At 43.4% G+C, this 12426-nt stretch overlaps 1 protein-coding gene across 2 annotated transcripts in view; it reads left to right on the top strand.

Moving 5' to 3' along the window:
• The window catches only part of JAK2 (Janus kinase 2), an 83469-nt gene extending 72167 nt beyond the window's left edge, over positions 1-11302 (top strand). For both annotated transcript variants that reach the window (XM_083718490.1, XM_083718491.1), the window contains 6 exons: positions 1029-1218; positions 2452-2576; positions 3492-3664; positions 5136-5253; positions 7156-7269; positions 8225-11302. In XM_083718490.1, the coding sequence (XP_083574616.1) occupies positions 1029-1218; positions 2452-2576; positions 3492-3664; positions 5136-5253; positions 7156-7269; positions 8225-8332 (828 nt within the window). In that variant the 3' untranslated portion in view covers positions 8333-11302. The remainder of the gene's footprint in view (positions 1-1028; positions 1219-2451; positions 2577-3491; positions 3665-5135; positions 5254-7155; positions 7270-8224) is intronic.
• Positions 11303-12426: the final 1124 nt, after the last annotated feature.

Genomic DNA, 12426 nt, shown 5'->3' with positions numbered 1-12426 from the left:
TACTTCACAGCCCTGAGTGGTCAAAACATAACCCAAGTGCAGGAATATTTTTCCTTTGGCTCATGCAGCTTTCGGATGCTTTTAGGTCTTGGCAGTGCCTGTTCCTTGTCCGTCCCTCTTAAATGTGCAATTCTGCTTCCCTTTATTTAAATATATATTCAGGCTGCCCCTGAAGTCATATGGGTGAATTTTACTTGTCCTCCGTCATCTTCAGGAGATGATGTTGCTGAACTGTTTTTGTGCAGTCTTTTTTTAAATATTCTTCTTTAATGATTAAAAATTTACATATCTATACAAACATTATATGCTATCTCTTTACATATGAAGAAAAAGAAAATTAGGTAGAAAATAGAAAATTTATAAAGGAATAAAAAAGAGGAAAAGAAAGGGAGGAAACAACAATAAAGATACGAAATTAAAAAAAAAGACAAGACAACATTATTTACACAATAAAAGTGTTCATCGACACAATCCTCCTCATCCTTCTCATTATACTGTAATATAAACATTCTTTTTTAACACAGATTTGTATTGTATAATATCATTTCTTTTCTGCTTTGTATATATTCCTCTAATCATTTTCTTTACAAATATTTCTGCTAATATGGAAATATTTGTACAATAAAATTTTACATCGTTCTTAAATATTCTAAGAACTATGTTTTCGTGCACTCTTAATAATCTTAGACTTGGAGTGTTACCAAAGTCCCAAGTTGGTGGCAAAAACAGGACATTTATTGAGTCATTGGTGGGATCCCATTCCTGGCTGTGTCACCAGGTAGATCGCTCATTATGCAGGCATGAATTGTGCTGTGTGGCACTGGGGAAACAACCCGTCGTATTTTAATTATTTCTAGGATTTTGTCGCCCAGCAAGTCCCAGGGCAGGTTACAACTATAGGATCAGTTGGGTGGCTCCTAAAAATAAATATATCAGCTGTCAAAACAATAGTACAGGGTTCCTCCCCTGCCCTGCCCCCCCCCCCCCCGGGCTTGATATATAAATGTTTCTATTCATATTCCTTGCAGGGGAATTTTGGCAGTGTGGAGATGTGCCGGTATGACCCACTACAGGACAACACAGGGGAAGTGGTGGCTGTTAAAAAACTTCAGCACAGCACGGAAGAACACCTGCGAGACTTCGAAAGAGAAATCGAAATTCTTAAATCTCTGCAACATGACAACATTGTGAAGTACAAAGGCGTGTGCTACAGTGCTGGTACATACACTTTCTGATGTTAAGCGAAAGCTAGCAATCCCTTGATAACTTATCAGATGTTCCCCATTAGCGTGAATCAGTGCGTACAGATGTCCGAACAGTCACTTTTTAAATTAGAGCGTGACCTTTCCTGTTCACATTTTAAAGAGCGACCACAATCGCACTGTCAGAGTCTCTGCAATTATTAGCATATACTTGGAACAATTTCCAAAACATCAGCTAAACGAGATATTGTTTCAGTAAATGTCATTGCATCCTTCTTCGTTTAAGGCTTAGCTTTTAATCCAGCATTTGTCTGTTAGTGTGCTATGCACTACAGCAACAGCTCCCTTCCTGAGCTGCATTTCCCTGTATGGTTTTAACAGTCAAAATCCCTCTTCACAGGGAATTCTGGAAATCGTAGCTCTGTGAAGGGGAATAGAGCCTCCTAAGAACTTGCAGCATCCTTAATGAGATACAGCTCCCAGAATCCTTTGGGAGAAGCCATGATGGTTTAAAGTCATATGATAGGGTTTTAAATATCTGATGTGAATGTGGCCAGACACACTGTACTGACACAATAGTGGTCACATCTCATGGAGAGCGGGCACAGGGGTAGTTGCCCCGGGCACAAAATTGTTAGGGACACAAAATTGTAACACCGGGTGCTGGTTCAATACAGCTCCTGTTGGCTGGGCTCTGTTGAAAACATGTTCTCAGAGCGACCTCTCCAAACAATGGAACAACTCTTCTTCTTTTTTTAGTCTCTGTGACTACAATCTCCTGGGTGACACAGACACATTTAGGCAGTTGAATGCGCATGCGTACACCTTCCATTTCACTCCCTCTCACTCAGTGTAGCCCCGGGCACTGTCAACCCTTGCTACACCACTGCATTTCATCCCAGAAATGCATTTGCTAGGGTAGCCCATTTTGGGCTGTCATTGTTTTGAACTTTATCTTTTAGTGTTGCCCGTGTTAAAGTAGCAGCATGTAACTCTGCTTACTACTCATCAAACACATCTTCCTCGTGTAACTAGCTGTTTCACGATCTTCAGAGTTTCTTTCTACGCAGTTGGAAAACAGCAAGCTGAACTAAATTTGATTTTTGGCAAAAGAATACCATAATGGAATCTTCCACTGCATATATGCTGTAGATGGTCTGTGCCTTTTGCTTATAACGTGCTATATGAAGGAAGCTCTGCAAAGCATAATTTTGAATATATTTTTTTCTTTTGTCATGTGTTTGGGAAGGCCGGAGAAATCTGAAATTGATAATGGAGTACTTGCCCCACGGAAGTTTGCGAGACTATCTCCAGAAGCACAAAGACAGGTTGGATCATAAGAAACTCCTGCATTATGCCTCTCAGATATGTAAGGTAATACGTTTTACTGGTGTCTCGAACTCTACCGAAGTCTGTTCTGGGAGCAAGTGGTGTGAGAACCGGATCTGTTTGGCGCAAACTCTATAAACGCTCAGGCAGATTGTGTGCAGTTCTCCTTCCCAGTACAGTGCAGGGTCATAGAACCATAAAGTTGGAGGAAACTTGGAGATAATCGAAAACACAACTGTTGCCTCTTCTCTTCCACTCGCTCATGCCAGGCAGCAAACAGCATAGAGGTGACAGCAGATTTATGCTGCAGATGTTGTCATGTTGTGCTCCAGAGTTCCCATTTTGCCTGCTTAGCCGTCACATAAACAAGCCTTTTCTGGCACACTGGGCATTTCTTGGCCAAGTTTCGTCCAATGCACAAGGCGAAATTTGCAGAAATGAATGTGGGAGGAGTAAAGAAATGGAACAATTTTGCAGGGAACCACCCCCGTTGATGGAAAACAGGAGAATCATGTAAAGACACACACGTAAAAGAAATGTTTGGTTCTGAGAGAGAAGAGTTAGAATTTCTAGGACTAAGCATCAGTGGAATGGATGAGGCTATTCTCAGGGTCAAAATGATAGCTGTATGCAGCAAGGTCAAGAATGCTGCTGGGCAGTTCAGCGTTCTGCACAGTTGCTTTGCAGCAGACACAATGGTGACATCTAGTGGTACTTGGGTCACAGTTTGGTAGATGTATGGTGAACTTAGGAACAGCTGCTGCCGATTCCTCCCTGTCTGTTGTTTCCTAATAGCATAGGATTATGTTGATAAGTGGGATGTTCATAAGCATTTGCGCGGGGGGGGGGGGGGGAATTCTGACAGGCAGGCGTTAATTACATGTCTCATCATCTCTTCTGCCGTCAGTATTTGTTAAACCCATCCACACTGATTTCACAACACCGTTTGTGTACGCACAGGGTATGGAGTATCTGGGATCAAAAAGATACGTTCACAGAGATCTAGCAACACGGAATATCTTGGTGGAGAATGAAAACAGAGTTAAAATTGGAGACTTTGGCTTGACAAAAGTTTTGCCTCAGGACAAAGAATACTACAAAGTCAAGGAACCAGGAGAGAGTCCCATATTTTGGTATGTTTCTCTCTGCTGCTTGATTACAAGGCAAATGATTTGGGGAAAATGCAATACTGCATAAATTATTTGGCCCTTGGAATATAATAAAGCGATGCATCTAAAACTTACTCAATCTAGAGTATTATTCTTGGTATGAGCTTTTGTGTGCATGCACACTTCTTCAAATACACTGAAACAGAAGTCACCAGACCCTTATATATAGTGAGAGGGTGGGGAGGGGTATTACTCAGAAGGGGGGTGGGAATGGGTGTGACCAAACCCTACGCCAAAGGATAAATGGACATAAACCTGACATCAGGAATCACAATACAGAGAAACCAGTAGGAGAACACTTCAATCTCCCAGGACATTCTATACAAGATCTCAAAGTAGCTGTCTTATTACAAAAGAATTTCAGAAATAGACTGGAAAGAGAAGTTGCTGAATTGCAACTTGTTACCAAACTTAAAACCATGGAGAGACCTGGTCTGAATAGAGACATTGGATTCTTATCTCATTATACATGATAAAGCCATTTTTAGCCATCTCACTCCTTGCTTTTTCCTGTAAGACCAATTGCAGTCGTTAACAGATTGAGTAAGTTTTAGATGTATCTAAAGAAGTGTGCATGCACAGGAAAGCTCATACCAAGAACAAACTTAGTTGATCTCTAAGGTGCTACTGGAAGAAAAAAATATATATTTGTTTCAACTACGGCAGACTAACACGGCTACCTACCTATTATTGTTGTTGTTGTTGTTGTTGTTATCCCAGCTACTCTGGGCAGCTTCCAACACATATAAAAACATAGTAAAACACCAAACATTAAAAACTTTCCTTAGTAGGGCTACCTTTATGTGTCTTCTAAAAGTCATATAGTTGTTTATCTCCTTGGCATCCAATGGGAGGGCATTCCACAGGGAAGGCGCCACTACCGAGAAAGCCCTCTGCCTCGTTCCCTGTAACTTCACTACTTCCATTGAGGGAACTGCCAGAAGGCCCTTGGAGCTGAACAAGAGAGGTGGAGATGCTCCTTCGGGTATACAGAGCCAAGGCCGTTTAGGACTTTAAAGCTTAGCACCAACACTTTGAATTGTGCTTGGAAACGTACTGGGAGCCAATGTAGACATTTCGGGACCTGAGTTACATGGTCTCGGTGGCCATTCCTAGTCACCAGTCTGGCAGCCACATTCTGGATTAGTTGTAGCTTCCAAGTCACTTTCAAAGGTAGCCCCACGTCGAGTGCATTGCAGTAGTCCAAGCGGGAGATAACCAGAGCATGTACCACTCTAGCAAGACAATGCGCAGGCAGGTAGGGTCTCAGCCGGCGTACCAGATGGAGCTGGTAGACAGCCCCCCTGGACACAGAAGTGATCTGTTAAGGGTATAATGTGTTGTGTCAAATTGTTTTTGTTTTATAGATCTCTTTCCCCCCCCCTCCTGTCCCCTTTCTCTTCTCTCCTCCCCTCCCCGGCTTCTTATGCTATAGGTATGCTCCAGAATCACTGACGGACAACAAGTTTTCTGTGGCTTCTGATATGTGGAGTTTTGGTGTGGTCCTCTATGAACTCTTCACATATATAGACAAGAACAAAAGCCCCCCAGCGGTTTGTAGATAACCTACATGTGTATACTTGGTCTAGGGCTATGACTGTCCCCTTTAGGAGAGGGCGGGGGACCTTTAGGCCATATTTTGTTGAGTCAAAGTCCCTTCTCTGCTTCTCTGCTGCACGTTGAGAAAGGGACACTTGTTTCTCTCTGTGCAGCACAGAAATACAGCAAGCTACCCTTGGAGAAACAAACTTGTCTTTTTCTCTATGGACAGGTCAACAACAGGAATCTGTCACTTTCCCTCTTCTCTCCTGCTGAGCTGCGGTCAGCTGAGGAGCACAATCTCCTCCCTCCAAGCTGCTGATCAGCACAAAATACTGCAGGGTCTCGTTTTCCCTGAAAATGTTTGTTTCTGCCTTTTAGGGCTGTCTGAAGTTGCAGTCATTTACAGTGGTACCTTGGGTTACATACGCTTCAGGTTACATACGCTTCAGGTTACACACTCTGCTAACCCAGAAATAGTGCTTCAGGTTAAGAACTTTGCTTCAGGATAAGAACAGAAATCGGGCTCTGGCGACATGACGGCAGCAGGAGGCCTCATTAGCTAAAGTGGTGCTTCATGTTAAGAACAGATTCAGGTTAAGAACGGACCTCTGGAACGAATTAAGTACTTAACCCGAGGTACCACTATATATGCTTTTGTAGCCCACACTTCATGTGTTCTCAGATTACCAGCAGCCTAAAACAAGTTAGCCAAAAAAACAAGTTAGCAAAACCGGCAGCAACACTGCAGAGGGAGTAATACTCTGATCTCACCCTCCAAAGACATGTGTCTTGTAGCAGGGAGGGCATTCCACAACCGAGGGAGGCCACCACGCAGAAGACCCTCCCTGCCCTGCTGCTTCGCAAAAGCCACCGGTGATGGCACTCCCACCCCTGACAGATCTTAATGCCTGGGAATATCTGGGGGAGGGGCATGCTCTAAGCACAATGTGCTGTGCATGGGACTGCCCTTAAGGGCCATTTGGAAATGTCAGCAGGGCCAGAGTATGGCCGCAGAGTTTGTAGCAAAGATTCCTAGCACTGTGGTTGCTGATGTGTTTCCAGCCTAAATTCAAGGTGCTGAGATTTACTTCTGGGGCAGAAAGTGGTAAGGGGCAATATGCCACCAGTGGGGGAGCAGGGTGAAAGCAACATGGGTGGGACAGGCTTTCTCTTTGCCCATCCTCTCTGACCTCTCCTCTCTCCACACACAAACACACCTTTCATTCATCTCTTTTCCCCATCTTCATCTATCCATCCATTCATTTTTGTACTCTTCTGGCTGGAGCAACCATTCCGAAGGAGGTTGAGCGCTACATGCAGACTCCAGGCCAACAGATTGCAAAGCTCTTTACAGTCTGAACCCAGAATAACAGAAGGAAATACCTTCTCCCTTGTCTTCCCAACCCCCTGTTAAGTAGCTCTTTTTCAGTAGCTGGCTCCAAGATTTGGAATTAGTTGCCAGGTTTTGTGTATGTAAATCTGAGAGACTGGCCCTTTTAAACTAGTAAGCCTTTTGTAACTAAATATATTAAAACCAGCTCTCTCTTTTTAAAAATCTAACTCTGATAGTATTTTATTGTTGCTCTAGTTCTGTTTTGTTTTTTTTTAAAAAAATCAGTTTTAACCTACTGCAAGAACAAATGTTGAAAAACAGGCTATAAATTTTCCAAATAAATAAAAGCTAGTTTCTGCCTGCAAAACCTTCAGATTGGCATAGACCTTTTTTTTTTTTTTACTTTTTTGAAAGAGGGATGTTCTATAGGCCTTAAAGGATTGCCTCTGTGACATATTGCATTCTATCCAACAAAGACTAGTGTGCCTTCTGCATAGCTCCTCCTATGAAACTGGGTAATTCTTTGATGCTTTGATATCATTAACCTTAACGGAAATTCAACTTGGAATTTTTATTTTAGGAGTTCATGCGCATGATTGGGAATGATAAGCAGAACCAGATGATTGTGTTCCATTTGATAGAGCTGTTGAAGAATAACGGAAGGCTGCTCAGACCTGACGGATGCCCAGATGAGGTACCTGAATGTATCACTTTATCATGCTGTTCTCTCTCTTGGTGTAACTTGTCAGTCATGGTGTGCCTCTGAATTGTTCCTGTGGTAGAGACAACCATAGCAGAACACTTGCTCCCGTGTTTACCTGGAAGCCTAGTAGCATGGGCAGTTTTCCCATCCTTCAAAAGTTTTGTTGTAAAACCAAAAACTTGGGCTTTCTCATTTGTTTTTTAGAAACAAGAAAGGCCGAGGGCCTTCTGGCAGTTCCCTCATTGCAAGAAGTGAGGTTACAGGGAACCAGGCAGAGGGCCTTCTTGGTAGTGGCACCTGCCCTGTGGAACGCCCTCCCATCAGATGTCAAGGAAATAAGCAGCTATCCTATTTTTAAAAGACATCTGAAGGCACCCATGTTTAGGGAAGTTTTTAAATATTTAATGCTGTATTGTTTTTAACACTCAATTGGGAGCTGCCCAGAGTGGCTGGGGAACTCAGCCAGATGGGTGGGGTATAAATAAATTATTATTATTATTATTATTATTATTATTATTATTATTATTATTTAGTATATGGTGGAAACCATGAAGAGAGGGGATTTGCATACAGCATGGAAGAAATGTGCGACTATTCGGACCGCACTGAGAGCCAGTGTGGTGTAGTGGTTAAGAGTGGTAGACTCGTAATCTGGTGAACCGGGTTCGTGTCTCCGCTCCTCCACATGCAGCTGCTGGGTGACCTTGGGCTAGTCACACTTCTCTGAAGTCTCTCAGCCCCACTTACCTCACAGAGTGTTTGTTGTGGGCGTGAAAGGGAAAGGAGAATGTTAACCGCTTTGAGACTCCCTAGGGTAATGATAACGCAGGATATCAAATCCAAACTCCTCCTCCTCCTCCTCTTCTTCTTCTTCTTCTTCTTCTTCTTCTTCTTCTTCTTCTTCTATTTCTGCTCATCTCATACTGGTGTTTTCTCTCTTGCCAAGGTCTATGCCATCATGACGGAGTGCTGGAACAACAGTGCCAGCTTGAGACCCTCCTTCAGGGATCTTGCTCTGAGAGTGGATCTCATAAGGGAGAGCATGGGTGGGTGAACATGCTGGAATTCACCCAAAGGGACCTGCCGACATGCACAGCAAGTGTGTCCTGTTCTTCGGGACGTTGCAGATCGTTGCTTATCCCGCACCCATTCAGAGACGGCAGCAAAATCATCCCATCCAACCTCGCCCATGATGACGAAGGATGCGGCTTAGTTTCTTCATCGGGAATACTAGCGCGATGCATTGATGAAAAGCACTTTGATAGCAAAGGAATTGCTTCCCCCCTTCCCTTTATTTTGAAGCAGAATAGTGCAGCGTGATCAGTAAGCATCACCATGGTTTGCCTAATAGGACAACTGCAGAAAAAAAGGATGATGTCAGACAGGGGAGTTACGGAAAGATAAGAAGACTGGGTGATTTAGGTTGCAATCGTGTGCCTGCTTACCTGTGGATTGCTATTGACCAATGAGACTTGCTTCTAAGGAGCTATATATAGGACTATGTTCTTCAGCAGCAGTTGACTTGCAGGGTTTCTGGTAGCACAGCTACCAGAAGACTTTGCGCTTCCAGCTGCACCACTTTGAAAAAGAGCAAATGTTTGCACTTAATGGAATTACCAGTGCATGGGTTCCTCTTTTTGCTACCCCTTATTTTGTTCCCTCCCCCTGCTACCTTCGTCCACTTTTGCCTGCCGTAAGAGGAGGTGGTATACCAGGCGAGGCTACCTTTCATGTCGCTTGGAACGGTGTGTTCCTTTGCGTAGATGAACATTTCTTTAGATGTGTGCAGTTATGCAATTCTGTGAGAGACTTAAAGATATTTTTTTATATAAAAAAGATAATATAAGTGTAGCAGAGAAACACAAAGCACCAGTCAGGATGAGAGAAGATTGCTGATGGGTCCTGGCGATAGCTCTTATGTCATACAACTGCCCAATGCTGTGCCAGCACAAGAACCGTTCAAAACATGGCAGCAGTACAAAGTTGAGGCTCAGTTGCAGACGCGTTTCGTGCCCCGCAAGCTGTTGCTGAGTAAGTCTGAGTTGCAGAAAGCAGCAGAAAGAAGCCGCTGGAATACCTTTTTGACTTTTTCCTGCAGTGAACTATGAGCGATTTAGCCTCCTGTTCCATGCATTGCACAAGAGCCGCTGTTTTATGAAAGGGTTTGTTGCTGTTTATTAGTTTTAAAACTTTTTTTACTTTGTCAAGGCGTCACGGCTTTAATATGTAGAAGAAAGGCTTTAAAAAAGAGAAAAATAGCCGTTTAAGCAACTTCTGTTTGCCTGTCTAAGCCAGCCAGGGAAGAGATGTCTGTTCAGGCAGTGTGATGTACTGTAAATACTTCAAAGGAAAGGGAACAAATAAGAAGAGATTTTTTAAAAAACAAACACCTGCTGAAAATTGCATTTTTAAATTAACAAGTATATATAGCAGTCTATTTTCCTATGTATGTTGTGGATATGTCAAGCGCTGACCGCGTTTCCTTAAGGCACAGTTTTTTGAAATCATGTCATCGGCAGCAGCTTAATATGTTCCCCATGCTAAACTTTGTTAGCCTTGCCAACTTTCTCAGATGCTGCATTTTTCCTTTCTACCCTCTTCAACTTTTTACTGGGTGACCCAGTCAGATTGAAATAGAAAAGCAGGCTTCCAATGTTACGAAGAACAAATGTCACCCATCTGGCCCGTGCTAGTCTTCTTCAGGTTACTGAACAATTTGGCTCTGTGTAAGGATAGCCATGTGATTTTTCCTTACCTCTTTTCACAACAGCCTAAGTTGTGAAATATATATAAAGCCACTGTAACTCCTTGCGCACCAGCCTCAGTGGCGCAAATTTGCATTTGCCAGCTTAGGAACATGGAGAGTAACAAGCAGGTAGTAGCATCAGACTCTCTTTCTTGCCCCTAATGATTTGGCTGTCGGCTTCGGAGCTGGCCAGAATACTTTAACAGAAGGGCACTGGGTATTTCCTCTTCTCTCACTGGTTGCCCACTAAGCCTTGTTTGGGTGACTTGCGATAGAAGTATCCTCCTTGGGAGAAGGTGCTGAGAAGATGTTTGCTTCCTAAAATCAAAAAGTCAATTGAAAGAGGTTATTGTTTTCCACTATGGAGATGGAGTGAAAACTTGAAATGTACTTCAGCGTATGGCAGAACGTGCTTAGATGTGCTATGAACTTATGTACCTACCTCAAAAAATGGAGGAGGGTGCAGCGATGTGAGTTTTGCATGAGGCTAAAGAAGTACCTCCAAAAGTTGCAATTACTTAGCAGGTGAGCTCCAGTCTACCAATATTTTGTGCCCCTGTGTGCTCTGGCAAGTGCTGATCTAATGGCTCTTGGGTATGTGTGAAGCTCTCCTTTCACACGTGCAGGAGATTATCGTTCTGTTTTACAAGCAGGGGTGTTTCACACGTGCAATGGGCATACGGAACAGCAATTTTTGTTTGTAAGTAGAGATGGGAAACGCCGGCGTCTTTTCCTCTGGTAAAGACATTTATTTTATTTGTAAGAGTAGAGAGTTATGCAAGCAACTGCCGGGGGATTGGCGGAAGGAGGAGAACGTGGGATTGAAATTGTGGGTAGCCATGTTTTGTAACAGCACGTTATGTTTAAATGGCTGGAAATGTTTGCATTTTAATAGACAGTTTCACAATGTATATTTTTAAATTGCCTTTGGTCGAATACATTGCACATTTGTACATTGCTTTGAAGTTGATTTTAAAACAGGTTGTACATGAAATATATTTTCTTTTTTGTAGACTATTTACGTGTATTGTTTTTGTTTAGGTTCCGTATTAACCGAAATCATAGTAGCATAAGGTTTAAAGCGACAGCAGATACCAGGATAAACAGATGCAGCCGTCTGACCATGACAGAAATACATCTTCTATGTGATCAAGGATTTCATATTCCATATTTTATTTTATTTTTTAAAAAAAGGAAGAAACCTCAGGGAATTTTGTGTAATGCAACAAAGAGTTCTTCCATAGTGGTTTTTAAGTAAATAAAAATGTATTTGTTTGATCTAGTATAGTATGATTGACTTACATTCTCATGATGATGGTTTGAACACTTCTGTGATTGCAATCGTTTAACCTAAGTGGGGGGGATCTCAGGCCAGGAGGCCAAATGCAACTCTCCAGGCCCTCTTATCTGGCCAAAACCTCTGTCCCTAGGCCAGTGGCGTAGTGTGGGGGGTGCAGGGGGGGCCGGCCGCACTGGGCGCAACATCTGGGGGTTAGGGTTGGGGGCGCAAATCCACGGGTTAGGGGGCACAAATTACTTGCCTTGCCCTGGGTGCTGACAACCCACGCTACGCCACTGCCCCAGGCCACACATCTCACGGTCTCTGATTCACGTGTTTTTCCTCTGATTGGAATGTGTCTTGAGCTTGGATAATAACGCTTGCTTGCCTGGATAGAGAGGGCTGTGCATAGCAACCATTGCTCCATTCACTTCTGCTTTTAACCCTCCCACCACTGGCTCGTGACCCTTGAAGCTTCCTCAAACAAACCCAAGGCCTTCGGACTGAACAGTGAAGAAGTGAAGAGCCCAATCTATAAAGGTGCTAAATGTTTCAAAGGCGGCACAAGCCACTGAGCATCCCATAGGCATTGCCTTGTCGACATAGAAGGCCCCTTCAAATTTAAAACCCAACCATTGGAAATCCTGAGGTTGTACAAGAAGAAGGCGAAAAGCAGATTCTACATCACATTTTGCCAGCAGGGCCCCCCTACCAAATTTCCTAATGAGCTTAATGGCCTGGTCAAAGGAGGCATATCTCACAGAACGCCGTTCGGCCAGGATAGCGTCATTTACAGAGCCTCCTTTGGGATAAGACAAGTTGTGAATAAGGCAAAATTGCCCTTTTTATGATACGATCCCTAATGGTGAGAGGTGCAGATTAGGAATAGGGGGACTTTCAAAGGGGCCAGCCACCCGCCCTGCAGAAATTTCCTTTATTATCTTTTTTCTTGCCACCTCAGGCATCTCCCTAACTGACTTTGGTTAGGTGGGTGTGGCGATCATACAGGGTCCCTGGGCGTTTGACTGTCTATTGACCCTGTGCCACCACTGTGATTGCTTTTTCGCTGCCACCAAACCGTTTCCCTCGGGTACACACGGAGTCCAGACAGTTGTTAACATTA

The sequence above is a fragment of the Podarcis gaigeae genome (genome assembly GCF_964106915.1).
Source record: "Podarcis gaigeae genome assembly, chromosome: 17".
In the NCBI taxonomy this organism is placed as follows: domain Eukaryota; kingdom Metazoa; phylum Chordata; class Lepidosauria; order Squamata; family Lacertidae; genus Podarcis; species Podarcis gaigeae.
Note: the sequence above shows the minus strand (reverse complement) of the source record. Positions and strands in the feature narration are given on the sequence as shown.